This window comes from Melospiza melodia, chromosome Z, assembly GCF_035770615.1.
Source record: "Melospiza melodia melodia isolate bMelMel2 chromosome Z, bMelMel2.pri, whole genome shotgun sequence".
Lineage (NCBI taxonomy): Eukaryota > Metazoa > Chordata > Aves > Passeriformes > Passerellidae > Melospiza > Melospiza melodia.
In genome coordinates this window covers 41,041,218-41,060,002 of record NC_086226.1, presented here as the reverse complement: position 1 = coordinate 41,060,002, position 18,785 = coordinate 41,041,218, and the positions used below count along the sequence as shown (strand labels likewise).

The window sequence follows — 18,785 nt, the reverse complement described above, 5'->3', positions numbered from 1 at the left end:
TTCTGTGATAATCCCTACAATTTAATTTCTATTTTATAAATAAGACTTTAATACTGCAATTGCACTCTATTTTGCTATTTTTGCACTTTTATTTTTAAATACAACATTTGAATGCTGGGTTATTTTTTGTAACTCAAAGATAACAAAACGGCAAAATAGCAATATAGGACTGAATCCAGTTAATCAGTGGCCTGGTCATTCAGAATACAATCACATTAATATACAAGTTGCTAACTAATTATTAAAAATTATATTTATATAATTTTTATCATTATAAACAGTATCTCATTTATAGTGTATATATATTTGAAGAAAATAAGTTGAGAGAGATTTTGAAGTGCAAATTTTTTTAAGAATGAATGCATCTAATAAACACGAGAAGTGTATTTTTAAGGCTTAAACATTATTAAATATCACAACTATTTGCAAATGCATTTATAAACAAAGAATAGAGGTGAAATGACAAACAAGTAGTGTCACGGCAAGTGATTATTTTCCAAGCTAACATTTTTAGAAGTATGTGGAAGCAATTTCTGAAAGGACAGTATAGCTTACAAATATCTGATGCTACACATATTCTCTGTAAGCAATATAAGAGCATCCACTTATACAGCAATTTTACAGGAAAAAAAGAAAAAAAATAGTATGAGGGAGTCTTTGTATAATTTCTTCTTCTTCTAGCTTGGCAAAAGTTAATATCTGCTGATGAGCAGCTACATCCATTTGTAGCTTTCCAAGTGCTTTCCCAAGGTGAGTAAGCATCATTATCCTCATTTTTCAAATGGAAAACTAAAAGATTAAGATACTCCCTCCAGATCACACAGCAAGTAGTAAGCCAAAAATAGAACTCATTTTCCATATGTAACACCCAGTTCTGTATCCACTGGACCCACAAGCATCAGTCACACCTAATCAGCCACATAGCTGCATTTTGGGCGGCGCTAAGACAAAGTTATTTTTTAACTCCTAAATCCAAGACTATGCCTTTTCACTTGCTTCACACATACAAATTTCCTAGGCACCCTACTAACATACACTGTAGAACATGGTTTCAATTATGCTTTATGCCAGTTACAAATCCTGTAGGGGACAACAGGGACTGTTCCACAGGGAAAAAACCCACCTTCACAAATTAAGCTGTAAACTGCAGAACTGCACAAATATCTCTGTCTAATGTGCAGTTGTGGTCAACAACACAAGCAAAGTCATGAACATTCCCAGGAATAGGATACATGTAGACTGCCTTGTGGCACACTTTCTCCCTTCATCTCCCCACAACAAACCTTCCCAATTTCAATCTGTATATTAAAACATGGGCTTCAGAAGTATAATGAAAACACTGAGCATATGGGAAAAATGTTGTGATGAAACAGCAAAGAGATAAGACTCCTTACAGGAAGCTAAAAAACACGGGGGCAAATGCTAAGCTATAAAAATAATAAAATTCTATCATATGCTTGTGTTTTCTTAATACAGGATTACAAAAACTAAGGATAGAAGAGAAGATGTGACTAATATTGAAAGCTTATTTAAAAGGATCCTCTTTTTACAGAGTAAAAAATTTTACAAGCATCCTTAAGAGGGCATGGATATACTTACAGAAATGCAAAACTAATTATTTGAAAAACAATGGTAATTGATCAAAATCTGCCTGAGAACAATGGGTAGAAGACCACCATTGCCCACAATCTGCTGCTATCACAACTGGTTGCACTATGTCTCTTTCACAACAAGAACAAGTTAATGTTTCTTCTGACGCAGCCATTCCTGAAGTAAGCACTTAGACCAGAGCTTATATGAATGACAAATGTACAGAGTTAAAGAATAATTTCTGCTAGCAAAGCTCTGAAAAAAAAATCATGAAGTGCATGCCAATAACTGTTTGGAATAACTACTATTTATTTCTCAATTGCAGGACTTTGAAAATTCTTAAAACACCTCATGCTAACCTTTCTTGCAAACTGCATACGAGACTACGGCCATTATATAACCCATTACTGCAGCCTTTGTGTGCCCAGTACTTCTAAGCAGAGATGCTTCAAACAGGAAAATAATAGACTTCAGAGTCAGTTTCAAGACATGTTATAGTGGTATTAGAAACAGACAATGTGGACAAAGCCACCTAAATTATAAGAAAGTCTTCCCCTCTAAGAACAATGTCAACAACTTAGAAATAAAATACCATTTAAGGTGTTCTCCTAGTCTGAAAATACCTTTAATTAAATATTGAGGAAGTTTATGTTTGCTATTTTTCAAGGAATTCTCTAAGTCTGTACTCAATTTAAAATTAAATGTATTTATCATCTGATTTGACAGGTCTGCAGCTTGACCTTGACTTTTGACAAAAGCTATTATTTCTTCTTCATACATCACAATTCCAAAGAAGCTCTTAAAGTGTAGATTGGTCAAAAGTTCTTTAGAAGATATGAAAAAGAAAACAAGATGATGTACTCCTCCCTTCCTAAACAGTTTCTCTGGAAGGCCTGGTAGTAGGGAACAATAAAACATACCATTGACAGCAACAACTATCGTGAAAAAACACTGAACATATTGAATAAAACCTTAGTGAGTAAAGCAGTATCACTTCTTCAATTATACCTTGATTCTATATGCAGAATAATTGATAGTAAGTTCAAATTGTTGCAACAAATATTTTTATAAGCACTTCCCCACTACAACAAGAGTTTTCTCCCCAATTTGGTACATGCATTCTTGGTGACATTTTCCTAGTCATTCCTGACCTTTTCCCCAAACTATCCTATTGGGGGCAGGGAAACCATTTTCTCTCCTTAAATATTACTCAGACCATACAGCCACACATTTTTTTCCTCATCCAACTTCTTCTCTCACCACAGTTCATATAGACCTGTCAGTTCTTCCTTGCACTAACACTGTTCTGAACCATAACAGGTTTCTTGCTATCAAAGAAATATTTCCTTCTCACTAATTTTACCCACAAAAGCAAGTGACATTTTTGCCAGTTAATTATCCTATGCAGCATACTCAGGGGTTTCCACATTTAGGAAATACATTTTTACCATTTAAAATCCTAATTCGAAAAGAACACATGGTTTAGCTTTTTTTTTTTCCTCATCAGCTGTGTGGCAGGAGGAACAGATCACTCCCCTCTTCAGCTTTTCTCTATTACTATAGCTCTCCTCTCTCTCCTCTCACCATTTTTGATCAAAATATTAATTATTGTAGCAGATTTTAATCCTCTCTGTCCTTAGGTCAATCATGAGTTTTGCTTTTAATACCTCTTTTTTCACTTTATAACAACCCTTTTGGGGAAAACACCCATTTTCAGTGTTTTCCAACAACGGCTTCACACTGAAAGCTTGCAGTTTTGTCTTGCCTCCTGTTTTTGATTCGCACTGCATCTTCACATATTTTTCAAAACTGCAAATTATTAATCTGAAACTCAATCAACGCCAACTGCAGTTTCCTCAAGCACTTAATTTTGCCATCACTTGCCTGCATACCATGAGAATCTGCACAGAAACCTCTGGTGAGATCAGTTACCTGGTTCACTCAAATCTGAAGATGAACCACATGTACCAAGACAGAAGAATGCACATAGATTTACTACATTTTGCATTCAGCTGGAAGAAGGTTATTCATGAATTACAAGAGAATTTTGTTTTTCCTGGAACAAACTATAATACGCATGCATGCGTTTATATGAGGGGGAAATGTACTGTATGTAAACATGATGATAAAAACAAATGAGCCACAGGACAAAGCATTAGACTGTGCAGTTTTTATTCAAGAATATTTTGGTTTTGTAGGTTTTCCTCTAACTGTAAAACCATTATTGTATTTAGCCTTTCTTTGTAACACTCAGCAGCTATGAATTTGGAAGTTAAAAAGTTTTCTAAAAGATGTATCCAATTACAGTGGTGAATGATTTGAATAATAGACTGCTCGACATATTCCAAGATAAGTGGCTGCTACATTTCTTTGATATTAAGGTCATATACTGTACTTATCTATTTTTACTCCACGCTTTCCATTGCCTAGTAATAAATTAATTTCTCACTGTTAGTTTGGCATGTGCCCTACAGTTATATTCACTTTCTCTCCCACTGAAGGAAGAAGCTTTCTAAAGTATCTTTAGAATTAGGCATCATAGATTAAATTCAAAATACTATTTGAAGATGCACATTCCCACATAAAGTCTTAAATGCCAGTATTATATTTTCATTTTTAGAAAATTATCTGGCAGTGCTGGACTACAATCAGGGATTGTAGTTATCTAACTACTTGCACACACTTAAGACTTTTTAGACATATGGATATAATTTGAAAGAATGAGTTTTAACTTTAGTATTTAATTTCCATTGCTCCCTGGTGCAGAAAACTCAGTTAAGGACCTCATGTACATCTGCAACTATCAAAGGCAGTCAGAGCTGAGTTTAGATCTGAAAACTGAATGCAGACCAAAATGTAATCACCATCCCGGCAGAAACAATTAAATCTTACATTAGCTGGGTTCTTTCCAGAGCAGAGAGAATGAGGAAATGTTCCAGCTTCTTCGCTGCTTACCAGACCTCAGTAACACTGAGGAAGCAGTTTGCACAGTCATCATACAGAACAACTTCTACTCTCCAGCCTACACCTTCTAGCTCTGTTTATCTAACAGCTCTATTTCTTTGTAGGTGTCTTCAGAAGAACAGAGAGAAGCAGTTTAGCAAATGAACAGCAGCAATCATGAGGAAAGAAAGCATGAATATGGGAGTGGAATATATGCTCATGTGCTATAAACAATGAAAGAAAAAGACACTGGCAAGCTGGGACACCTAAGCCTCTGGCATTACAGATTGCTATCTCTAATTTATTCTCAAAGGTGATAATTTTGAAGTAAAGAAAAGACACCAGAGCCATTCTTAAGCTAACCCAAAGCCAAGTAAACATATGACAGCTTGTCTTTTAAGCTGTCAAAGCCATAAAGGATGGCAAAGAAGCAACTGCGGAGTGCAAAGAGTAACACCACAGTTATACCTAAGACTGTATACTGCTCTACTAAATAACATGGAAGAGAATTACTGGCGTCTTCAGATGCCAGATGTAGTCACTGATGTGACACATCAATGACTACATATCAGTTGTAGCGACTGCATGTCCCTGGCCTGCCTGAAATTTGTGTTACAAGCCAATTATCTTAGATAAAGCTAATATCCAACAAATTATCTGAAAGTCTCCCATTTTAATACCAAATCTTGAAGCCTGTAAAGATAAAACTGAATCATAAGCAAAGTTGAGTTCAATCCAATCACTCATGTAACTCCTTTACTTAACAAATATTTGATGTTGCAAACTACTGTTTCTTGTATCAGCACCAAGTAGGTTATCAGTGACTATTAAAGTTGCAGCATAGGTTCTAGACACCAACCTTGTTAGAAACAAGGCTAGGCTAAAAAAATGCCTGTTTCTCTGGTATTTTGTCTGGTCACATCCATCCATTTTCACAGGGATATGCACCCTGTTATACCACTGCAATTTCTATTTAAATTGCAGATAAAAATTGGACACACACAAAATACTAAAGAAAACCCAATTGAAAGAGAACGAACTACTATTCCTTCCCACAATAAAGAACACCCTCTACCTCCATGAGTTTGCTAACTCTAATTACACCTATAGTTTTGAGATTCCCTAATGGCAAGTACTACAAAGCACTAACAGAATGAATCATGACACATACTGATACACCACTGATTGTAAATCTATACCCTTTTTATTTGCACCCAGGGGCTAAGTTTCATATATTTATGAAAAATTACTTCCCAGTAGCAAAATGTCATGATTGGAAGCATGTATGATACACAAACAGACTAATAGCAAGTATGTGATGTTCTTGTAGCTTATTTTTGATAGTGTAGCAATTAATTATTTGAAAGACCTCTGTCGTTTGGATACTTAATTTCTGAATTAAAGTTTCCCTGAGGCAAAGAAAAAGACAATTTGAAAGATAAGGTTAAAAATTCTTGAAGGCATCTTTCTCAGACATGCAATATTCATACTTTTATCCACATTTCAGAATGCAATTACAAATCAAAAAATGCTGCCAGACTTGCATATAAACCATAATTTCATATAAAACTTCTACAGGTGAAAGTACTGTAAAAAAAACACATTAATGATGTCCTCAAAACGTGAAATTCTTAAACTTACATGCACCCTTCCACTTTTTAAAGGCTACTTACATCAATGACTGATGAACTCGACAGACTTAATCCCTCTAGGTCTGCTGCTAAACTTGGGGACAACACAGCTGCCATAGGAACTGCCACAGGAGTTGTTACAGAACAAACTAGAAGAAAAAAGGTAAGAGATACTTAAACGGAAAAACAATTTAAGATACTGCGAAATAACAGTGATTTCTTTTTTCATTGCACAAAGTTTTATGTCCTCATCTAAATGTTATATTCTTCTACTTATATTTGATGAATATTCATTGATTAATACATTGGTATTCACATTGATGAATAATTGAAGAATATGTTATATGCTTGTTTCTAAATATAAGATTACTTTTTCAGACATATGGCCCAAATACTCAGAATAAGCAATGAAAATACGTGTACAACTTACACATGAACAGACTGTGTGATTTACTTTAGAAGTATTTTCTCCTCCTTTCCTATTTTTCCTTTATTTTATCCTTCAGTTTGATAGATACTGTGTAGCACATTTTCATTTACAGGCTACATGCAAAGTATATGTTAATGCAATTCTGATAGGCTGCAACTACAGAAGTAAACTTTAAGAAGGGTACTACAAGCACAGACAAAAAACCAGAGCCAGCTTTATCTCACCCTTCCAAGACTACCATTTCACAGTTCTTCAGAAATGTGATTCTTAGCATCTTAATATACTACCATAATTGGCCCAGAGATTGGACAGGGGTTGTAGAAGTAACATCCACTATAACCCGAGAAAATAAGTCCACTTTAACAGAAAACAAGTCCAGACACATACAAATGCTCAAAGTAAATGTTGTATATGGTGGGAGATTCTAAATTTTGAAACAATTCCTCAATTATAAAACAAAATATTGTAATAACTGTTCTTAAAAATAACTTGACAGTCTAAGCATTTATTTTGTCAGGAAACTAGTACAATATATTAACAGAATCAATGTTTCAGAAATTTAACTTCATTGAATTAACTGAACTGATTTTATGCCTTGGGAAAAATGAGGCTTTAATCAAGATACTTACAATCATCTAAATCTAAGAGAAACATGTCTTGGTTTTTTGGAGTCTTTCTTTCTTGCACTGGTTTTTCTTCTTTCTGTCAAAACAGATTAATATTTCATCTTTCACCATATCAGCAAAAGAAAAGCATTTAGTACATTCATAAAGCAAGTGCATTTATTTTACTACTTCATAAAACAGAATGTATTCATGTTCAGGGTGTGGCATCCAAAGAATTCACCTACTGAGAAAGATTTGTTTATATAGTTAAACTGTATCTAAATGCCACAATTGAATTTCGGTAGCCCCTGCATTCATCTAATATTAATCATTGTTGCTACACAGAAAACATTTGGTGACAGATCAGACACCTCTGTTGAGCTAATTAAAAAATAAAGCTGCTATCTCTTTAAGACAAAAGATTTGTGTACTAACATTTCTGTTTTCATATGAAAAACAGGTCAAAAGCAATTCAATAAGAAACACAGTGTAATTTGCACTTATCTAGGAACACAGAATTCTGTCCAATTATCTACTGGGATTTACTTAACAGGAAGCTGAGTTTTGTCACCAAAAAAATTCAGTTTTAACCTTGAGATGAGTTCTAATTGCCCGTACCTGAAGTAAAGACTAGGGAAGTAATAATCCCAGTACCATTACAGAGTATTTCAACAAAATTTGCTTCAATAACTAAAAAAGTTCTAAACAAATCTGATAAGAGCAAGTGTTGGCTATACCTACAGAGCACGTCTAGACAGTGGTGATTCAGGAAAGAATTCATTGTGTTACAGCTCAGTACACTCTGCCAAGAGGGTGGTTTAGTATAAAGAATTGATTTTTGGATGTAGCCAGAAACTTCTGTAGCAAGGAGTTTTGTCATCATGTTGTTCCTGCCCACTGTAATGCATCTTTCATTTGGGTCAGCTGAAGAATTTCTTCTTCCTTTGTTCTCTTTGGCTCACATACCAAACAGAAGGCTTTGTAATTTTTTTTATAAAACATATTAACTGCCTTTAGACCTTAAGACATTGCTCACTACCCAAGTTATTTCAAGTAATTTAAATATAGTCTTTCCAGGAATCACACTTTCTAGTTTACCTGTTTCCTCTTAAACAGCACGTGACAGCCAAATTCATAAGGAAATATTTTACCACTTCTAATAAATTAACAGGTCTAAAGGAATCAGTAAATCTCTTTATGCCCATCTAGACCATAATTTCTTAAGCATTTCAGACACCCAGACACACAAATTTCTATAAGAGCCTGGAGTGAACTCAGCAGCTAGAACCACTTCCTTTAACCAGCACCATAGAATAAAATAACACCTCTTTTCTCAAGGCACATTCCCTTTCTTCTGGTCTCTCAGCTTGATAGTCAGTTGCAAACAAATGATAATAATAAGTTTACCTTTTTTCAATTTTGCAAGGAATTCTATGCAAAGAAGATGAAAGAATCTAGCCAACATTGTCACTATTTGAAGCCATTGATGTTAATGAGTACCAGGTTTGACCTCAGCCATGATGAAATCACTTATCATGATCTTCCTATAAATACCATGGCTCAGACAGTAGTCACTTACATGATCCCTACAGATATGCTTGAGGTATTCTGGGAGAAGAATCATCTTGTGGAATGAAAAGAACAGGAGCCACTACTTTAAAAGTTATTTTTACATCATGATACTTTAATGATCCTCATCCTTATGGTATTTGAGTGTTCTACTACTGGTGATTTATCTGAAACCTAAAACTCCTCTGAACAAAGAAAATACTACAAAAAAGCTTTAAAATGGCATTGAAGTGATACAACTTTCGATATGTTTTGTCCAGAATTTCTGAGGGACTCCTGCAGAACCAAGTTTCTTGAATTCCATTCTGCTCACAACTACTGGATCTTTCTTTGGAGATGTACTTATCAGCAAGTCACTAAGTTTGTTTTGGCTACTTTTGTTTTAGAACTGTGAAATAAGGACAAATAGTACACTTCATAAGCTACAAGTTCTACTTGAATTACTCATGTCAGAGACACAATTTTGTAACGATATTTCTCATGAACTCCAAGCCACTTTATAGTATCATTTGGTGAATATTTAGCCCTGAATCTCAAGTTTAGTGGTTATTTCCAGGACCTTTACTGCAAATTATGTATCACAACCCTTTTCCTGAACTAGAAAACTCTTCAGAAATCAAAACAGACTAAAGGAGAACTCAGTTAAACAAAAGGCAGATATATTAAAATATCCTCCATTTCTGAACTTTCACTATCTGTCCCCATTTATCATTAAGATACAATTCTACTTTCAACTATGATTAAAGTTGAAAGTTATGATTTTATATTTGCTAAATGTTTCCATAGAGATAGGTTGTGTCCATCTCCTTTATTATGCAGCCAATTAAAAGTCTCTAAAAAGTGGCTCAAGAGTCCTACAAGGAGAATTCTATATGCTTCAGTACATGTTTCTAAAAAATTAGGAGTCACTGCCAAAGAATCCTCACTGTTTAGTGGATCTGTTTACTGAAGATAACTAAGATGGGCAGTCTAAGTCACAAATAATACCAATAGCATGCTTCAGTTTGCTTTTTCTGTCACAAGTACAAAAAGTACACGAGGCTTGATGCATACTTTTATAAGGTGAAATCCATCCTTGCACTGATATTACTTTGAATCTACTACATTAAAAATGTTTAAAAATGGGGAAAAAATCCTTCAAGAGAATTTACTTCTTATAGTTCAAACCAAAATAAAATGGTCCTAAAATAAGGCACAAATAAAAAAATAATTCCTGAACGAATGTAAGGAAAAATTTCACTGCACATTTTACCAGAAGATGGCATTTAAGAGTATCAGCTTACTATAAAGAACAAGCAAGTAAACAATTCCACCAAACAAAAAGCAAAAAATGCATAAACCTGACTACCATTTGGGAAATATAAAATCAAGGGCTAATTAAATCCAGATAAAGGTAATGTTTAAGTGTCATCATGTCTTATTTCCAACCGCAAATGAGTGTTTGAAGCTTAAGAAAACACTGGGCTACTCATATGTGTGTTTGGGTGCTATATATACAAAAACCACACCAATATTTTCATGCTTATATGTATTTCTACATACAGGTTTGCAGGTATGTACATTAATTGTGTGCAATTCTGTAGAAAACACCAAAGAAATCTATTTATGTGCCCGGCTATAACAAACATGATTATTTGTAATTTGTTTTGTCCAAGAAAAGAAAATTGATTGGCTGTCTATGACCAATAAATAGCCAATGACTGCATCTATATCAATTGAGGACAAAAGCTTTGCATCTGAAATCTAGACAATAAAAAGGTTCTGACGTGTCTGACATTTCTCTGTAACACAATTTTTCCTTTTTTTTTCTCTTAAAACTAAGCCTACAATATAACCCAAACAGTATTCTACCAAGAAAGCCCACTATGGGAAAAGCAGAATACTAAACAAAGAAGTTAAGGTATATTCCATCAAACATTTCTCCATTTGCAATTCATCTTGATAATAGAGATAGAACCTGGTAAATGCATATAGGACTTGAAGCAGGAGATTTCTCTTGCTCAATGCATAATTCATGTGCTCCGCCTGCAAAGTGTGTAAAATGAGAATTTCACACCGCAGCATGAGCCATGGAGCTGCAGAGAAAAGGCAGATGAAATCATATTCTGCTGTGCGAATTTTATTTCTTATCCTCCCAATATTTATACAAAACCATCACTGACAATCCAAATGCATTGACAGATCACCCACTGTTTCCATTGTGTTAGCACTTGAAAGGAGATCAGGCAGAAAGATAGACAATTTGTTTTTGTATATTTTTTAAATAGTGGATCAGGTTTTTAACAGCTGAGTGACTGTATTATACTTGTAGAAGGAGGTTAACAGTAGCTGATTTTAAAATCCCACTGTAGAGACACCTACTTATACATGCATCATCCTCAAATATGCATTTTAGCTCTACAGTGTTTACGCTTACAGTATAGTATGTATCTGAACACCTCAAATTATTGATATTTCAAAATGATATAAAAGACTGCAGTACAAGAGACTGACTTTTCGATTCACTGCAGCTCAATTACAGTGAAAACAACAACTTTTTCAAAATGATTTGTCAGGAGAAAAAATACTAAACCATTAATAACATACTCAGGAAAATAATCTGAATTTTTGGTAGTGTATTTTAATGCCAGTAAGTGCATGGATGTATGTAGAAATTAAGCTCCAGTGTGAATGTAATAAAACCTTTTTTTCAAGAAAATTTTGCAGAACATGGAAATGGCACCCAACACAATATATAAGGAATGGTAAACATCACCCAAAACATCTGCAATGTAATGTAGTTCATAACATGGAGCAAACTGAGAAATCATAAAAATAGAACTCACTAACCACAACTTTTTTAATTTCAGAAAATCTTTTCAGTTTTACTGAAAAGGAAATCCTAATGAATAATATCCCCATACAGACTGCCCAAATTAAGAACACACTATAACAGAATAACATAAGTAATGCCTTTTCTAATGACAAACAATCAGAATAAAGCACGCATTTCTGAGAGTCTGGCAGAAACCATCTGTTTCCTGGGTGGTCTGAAAATAAGTCAGGAAGGGAGCAGAAAAAAATATATGTGGTTCTTTTAAGATGTACCTTGACACATAAGGGGTCTATATATAAGACTTTAACTATAATCTTCTTTAAAGTTTGTTAAAAATTGTTTTTTCTTTCTAGCTTGGAATGTGTTATCTAGGTTACCATCAGTTACCTTCATCTATCATTACAGTTCTCAAAACAGTTTTCTGACAAAAAACCTTATTAAGCTAGTTAGCACAGCAATCACTTCTAATAAAAAATACCTGTGTTTCTTTTCCCCCACCACCTTATCTAACTACATGTCTAAAAATAAACAAGTACTAGAAACACCTGAATGCAGGCATCGAACATGGTTTAAGTGGAAAGTAACTTTAAGGTCCAGGGATTAATACCATATACTGAAACAGTTCTTCTTGTTCAAGGGCATTAAATTAACTGCCCCCTACTCCTTAACATATGACTATTGATGTTTACAGTTCTTCAGCCAAGTTTGTTGCCCTTATATTAAATGTGCTAATTTCTAAATGAAAAAGAATTTTAGGAACATTTAGCTTCTGCACAGTGAACTCTATGCTTTTCAATAATCTCCTCACTACTATTCTTGCTGCCATGCATATAAACACATTCCTATTTGTTGTAATGTCTTTTGTGATGTTTAAAAGCTTTGCAATTTTTCCCCTCTATCTTTTGACTCTACTCTTATCAACTCTTCTATCAACTGTTTAAAAATACTTCTTGCTCCTAACACATTTCCTTTTACGTGCTAAGACTTCAGAACTACTGCAGTGTTCCTTCTCTTCTCTTAAAATCCAAGGCTTTGACAACTTTCCATCGACTTCAACAATTCAACCCCAAGCTTCTTGGACATTCCAGTTCTCATATTCAGTGTATTTGACTTCACACATTCTGCTGTTTTAAAATACAAAAAGCTTCTTTATGCTAGTAGTCCTCACATATCCTGTGAAAGAACCAAACAGTTTAGAGAACTATAGTGACAGAAATTATCTACATGGTGTCAATATCCTGAGAAAAATGGAAAAATGCAGGAGAGAGAAGACAGTTTGAACACGGCTTTGCAGTGCCTGCTCAGAACTAAGCACATCAGAGTATGTATAACTTTCTGGTGAAAAAATACTGTGATGATGTGGGGAGCTGCAAAGTGTTACAATTAATTCATGTCCCATCTAGTATCAAAGCAGTTTTTTCTAAGTGAATTCAAGTTGTATTCTTTGTGCTACCATTTTTTTGCAGGATCCAGTCTGGCTGCTCTAGAAGAAAAAACCTTTTGATACACAGGTGTGTTACCCAATGTGTTATCTGGGCAAGAAACTGATCAAAACATCAAAACACATTCCACTTCTCAAGTAATACAGCCTCACTTCATCTTCTGTTCTACTTGGTTGAAGAAGGGAATGCATTAAAAGTTAACATCACAACTCAAGAGTTCTCAGGCACACCTATGAAGTTGCAAAACAAAGATCATGTACAATGTTAGTTCAAGATTTAGAGAAATGGAGAGCCTTGCCTCCTTATTTAAAAGAAATACATGCCTCAACAGCCTTACCTCTTAACTGATCAAAACACACCTATTCACCAGCTTCAAAAATTGCTATTCAAATTCAAAAATTGCTAGAACTGCAACAAAGGATGTCTATTTTGACTAATCTGCTGTCTATACAGGAGTCCTGACTGAAATGGCCTAGCTTAATTTAAAATGCATTAAGAGAAATTAAGTTTCACTTAATTTTCAATACCACATATCGGAATTTAAATGGACATTTCTGAGCTACAATTCTACTCTTCAACTTTTTTTTTGGTAAAGATATAGAAAGAATTGCATAGGAAGTATTTGGTAACAGAAAAATAAGTGTCAGAAATTCTTTTACTCTTCTTTCTGAACAGATTTAGCAAAAAGTTCCTCATTTATTTATTTTTAAATACAAGGTACGTGGGTAAATAGTAACCAATTAATGCTAATAGCATGAATAGTTAATTCTATAACACTAGTTTGAGTAAAGAACTTTTAGGCACTTTTTCTTCACTAAGGTAAGCAATTAAATCCCAACTGACACATGAATGACTCTGCTGCGTGTTCTTGCATCTTTACATATTTTGAAACCAATTTAAAAAATATGTATTATAAAGCTTGCTATTTCATATCTGTTTTAAGAAAGCTAACAGAATTTGAAGTAACAGGACTCTATATTCCTATCTGTGTTTGATAGGAATAGCAAGTAAAAGTTGATTTCTCATTAGGAATATTAATGCTACTTACCTATATATATACATCTCAGTTATAGATTCATTAACTACACTATTCTCAATTTTAACAGAAAAATTTAAAACTAAGCTAAGGGTTCTATTAGAACATCTTTAAACACTTAAGAAACAATGTACTAACATTTGGTTCTTGGTTTTCTTTCCTCTCAGACCCAGGTATTATAGCTATACTTTAAGATTCAATTTTAATAAAATAACCATCACATGCATGTATTAAGTCTCACCAGTTCAACAATAACCTAAAAATTAAATTAAAACCCAATTAATTTTATTATAAAAGAATAATAGACCACTAGAAAAATATTATATTCTGTGTATAAAAAATAATTAGATTCTATTATTGTTCTTCATCTATAAGGACTAAAAATAACATAAAATAATAAACTGAAATTTTGTAATTTATATTTTTATAATTCATGTTTTTTGTTATAAAAACACTCTTACTTGCTTAAACTATCAAACTACTTTTTGACTGGTCTCTCTATGAAAAGTAAAAAGATGTTTTTCATAAATTCTGGATTGTTTTAGGTATGCATTAAACTGCTACTCGTCTTCACTCTAACAGAAAGAAGCAAGGATAGATGGTTAGATACACATTCTCATATTTTATACAGGCCTTAAGAAAACATATTTTACCTTACTAACCTTATTAGAGGTAGCATTTCTAGATTTTCCAGACTCAGAGTCACTTTTAGAGTCAGATTCTGATTTGGATCCTGAAGAACTTTCATCTGATGAAGTGTACTCTGTATCAGAGGAACTGGACGTGCTTCTCTTTTTGGAAATCCCCTCTGCTTTCTTTTTAATATCCTCCGAATCACTACATATTTTAAAAAAGCATTAAGAGACATGTAAAACCACCAAAGGAATCAGCTTGGGCAATATCCTACATCAGCATTTCAAAGTTTCATTAAATGAGTTTCAAGTCATGATTTCTCCACAATAAAAAACTATTCACCTATGAACAAAGTAGTTTAAAGCTACACAAAACTATTCTATTACACTACACAGTACATCATCATATGTAGTCTAAACCAGCAAAACAGCCAAATAAAATGTGAACATATAAAAATATTATTTGCATGCATCAAGCCTGTGACATTACAGAAGGAAGTACAGCCCCCCTTTAAAATAAAGATGCTTTCATACTATTCCGCCTATGATGAACAGAATTTTCGTGTATCATCTTTTCGTACAGTAATATTGCTTAAAAAACCAAATTAGTTTAGTTTATTCCTTTGTTAATTCTTCTGAATAAAACTGCATCACCTAGAAATAAGATCTATAATGTCTACAAATTGTTCAACACATTAAAGAGTTTATACACAAGAGCTGTTATATTCCTACACCTTTGGTCACATTGAATACCTTACAGCTTCACACAGCGAAATTCTGTTCACCCACCAATGTTGGATTATGTTGGTCTGTGTTAACAGCTAGCTGTTATGTTATCTGCCTTGTTCACATCTAAAGATACTTTAAAAACTAGTTACCTTTTTGTCTCAGGGGGAGTTACCACCACAGGAAATGAAAATTGTTTTCTAACAGTTGTCATGGAGCAGAAAAATTAACACTGCATATAGAAAAAAACACTCTGTTCTTGGATTTGCAAACAACTATTTTATACTTCTAAATCAGGTGTTTCATACACTACCTGATTCAGCTTCCTTCCCAAGACAATGAATTGGCTGTTGAAGCGCTTGAAGGGTAACAAGGTCAACAATAATTAAACAAATCTAGACTACTCAACTATTAAGAGTCCCTCTGGACTCATAATTAATTGTTACACATTTTTGCTTAGCTTTAAGAGCAGTACCAAAGAATGTACTATGCTGCATCACTGAGATTGCAATGTTTTCAGATGAAAAAAATACAGAGAAGGAGAAATGAAAATCTGAAATGACAGAGATCAAAATAAAGTCTTCCTCCTCTCAAGAACCTCCTATGACTGAATTGCCTAAATAAAATTTTATCAAAATTATTTCAAATAAATAATGTTTAGGCCATGCCTACCCATGTAACTGAAGCTAAAATTACTTCCCCAAATTTTAACCAAAAGCATAAAGCAGTAAATTTGAAGCTTGCAAAGCTAAAAATGGAACAGTAGTACATGTCACAAAAACAGTGTAATGTAGCACATCTGATTGTTAAAATCATGGTGAAAAACAGGTTCTGAAAATTGTGTTTCAGTATGACAACATTTAAAAACTTGTTTGAGGTAAATGACAAACAAAAATTCACTACTATATACTGCTCAAAGTTTATTCATGACAACATCCATATTTCATTCACTGCCATTTAACAGTAGCTGTAGTTGCATTAACAAATAAGTTGTTGTGAACCCATTACATCAATGAAGTTGATTTTTAATAATTTATCTTTAGCTTAGCTTTAAAACTAGCTTTGAAGATTAAAAATGTTACTTTACCGCACATCAGCCAGTTTTGATGGGTAATAATTGTTTATCTTACTGCTTAAAATTTCAGATGTTATTCTAATGAAAAGAATTTACTGGTAACTAGCTTTTTAACTTTGCGATGATGAAAAGCCTGTATTAATTTAACCTACAGATTTCATTTGTTCTGAACAGGAAAAACAATATAAATCACTTTTAAAATCATTAAATCCTGACTTAAATTAATAAAGTCATAATTAGGGCATTATGCTGTGTTTGTTATGGAAGTGGCAAGGCGAGCTGCTTTAATTACTGTCTGTAATAAAAGGAGCAGAGTGTGTACTGCGCCCCAATCAGCGCTGTCAGCCACGACTGAGCTGAGCTGCAAACTCATCAAGTGAGCTGGCAGCAGACTACAAAGTAAAGGGCGATCGTGTCTGCAGAGGCCACTTGCTGACAGCAGTGGAAGAAACAGATTCATACAATCCAAGGTATTAGCCCCAATTACTCAAAATTTTAATGATACTTTAATACATGATAATGCTGTTGATAATAGGCAATCTTAAAAGCACTAACACTTAAATATCTTATGACCGTTTCCCTTCACAGCCCTTGCCTCTAATATTTGGATCATAATCTTTTTAATATAACATTATTTAGAAAAATCAATTGTCTTACTTACATAATGGCAAAGTGTTGAAGGACTTAATTTTAGCTCTCAGCAAAATTGCATCAAAGGTAATTAACTGTTTCACACAACTATTTGATCACTTATTCAGCCTCCCAAGGTTACATCAATTTTCAACAAGCCACCCAAGATTTTACTGAAGTCAGAAATTAATTCCAAACATAAGACTAGTCTGATTAATGACAATATGAACTAGATTCATACCCTGACATCACTCCTTGGCCAATACACACCCAAAATAGCCTAATTAAAGGCTTGGCAGACTGGTAACAGGAAGAGTGCTTTATAAGCTAGTATCACAAAAAATTAAAACCAGACAAACATTTACCTACCTTTCATTGACAGCCCTATATGTTTTCTTAGCAGCACTTTCTTTGCTGTCTGATTCACTGTCAGTTGATTCTTCACTGGGAGAGGAACTCCCACTACTCTCATCAGTGCTGCCTTCCTCTTTATCTTCCTTCTCACTTTCACTGTCAGACTCGCTCCCTGAAATGAAAACCAGCCTTACAATTTTGATCTAAATAGCTTAAAAAATTAGTATTTTAGAAATCAAATTTTGTTTTAAATTAAACAGTGGTTTGGTATTTTAAGATCCAGTTGAAAGCTTTAGTATTATCTACCCTGTGCCAAAAGCAGGCAAGGGAACTACTTTCCCCTTATATCTACAAAATTTTGTTAGTTAAAGATCTGTCCTCTTCAGCCTACAGTACTATACTTTTTCAAATTAGAAATTTGAATAATAAATTAACCACATGGGGATTCTTCAAAGTTACATAACCCTATTAGGAGCTGGAAATGACCTCAAATTTTCTAGTCTTTACATTCGCTCAGCTGTATTATCTTCTCAAACAAAATTATCTTCTCAAACAGTTGCTTAATTAGATAATCTGTTCTTAAATACCCATAGTGACTATGATTGAATCACTGATTTAAACAAATTATTAATCCTGTAATTAATCATATAGTTACAAAATATTCAAATATCTATAGTGAGTATATGCTTCCATTACTTCAGAAATCACTAATTTCAGTGGTACAATTCTTAAACATTTCTGCATATTTCCTCAGCTAACGAACTGGAAGGAAGCAGCTCCATCTTTGTATTCTAAGATGACCCTCTTTCATTCAACTAGATACTGATAATTCTTTCAAGTCTCTAATGCTAGACATTTTCTGGGTTTAAAGTCTGGACCTGGAAGAATTATGATCTTTACTACATCTGAAATATGCTAACATCTTCTGAAACAGCTGTCCTGGGGAACTGCCTATCTGACAATAAATGGTAGAATAGTTAAAAGAACCTCTGCTTACTGAACTTCATAGGTAGCTGTTATCCTCTTCATCAATATCCCCATTATAATAAACAGAAAACATCATGCAGAACTTCAGAGAAATAATGTAAAACAATTTGCTGAATAAATCTCATGAAAGACTACATAACTAAACAGATCTGGCCATTTATCAGCACAGCAGCCATGCTATCAAAATAATTCTTCACCACCACCAAATGCCAAAAAACACTTAAGACTTAAGGTTCCTGACAACCAAGCATCTGGGTACCTCTCCTGCAAACAGCTATGTGCTTTCAGTTTTAACTGGAGTTACAAACTCTCCTTACTCA

At 33.8% G+C, this 18,785-nt stretch overlaps 1 protein-coding gene across 1 annotated transcript in view; it reads right to left on the bottom strand.

The window, feature by feature from the left end:
- The window catches only part of AP3B1 (adaptor related protein complex 3 subunit beta 1), a 153,782-nt gene that overhangs the window by 46,737 nt on the left and 88,260 nt on the right, over positions 1 to 18,785 (bottom strand). Inside the window, exons 19-22 of the mRNA XM_063181494.1 lie at positions 17,494 to 17,650; positions 14,724 to 14,898; positions 7,224 to 7,296; positions 6,207 to 6,313 (exon numbers count right to left, since the gene is read on the bottom strand). Coding sequence (XP_063037564.1) covers positions 6,207 to 6,313; positions 7,224 to 7,296; positions 14,724 to 14,898; positions 17,494 to 17,650 — 512 coding nt within the window. The remainder of the gene's footprint in view (positions 1 to 6,206; positions 6,314 to 7,223; positions 7,297 to 14,723; positions 14,899 to 17,493; positions 17,651 to 18,785) is intronic.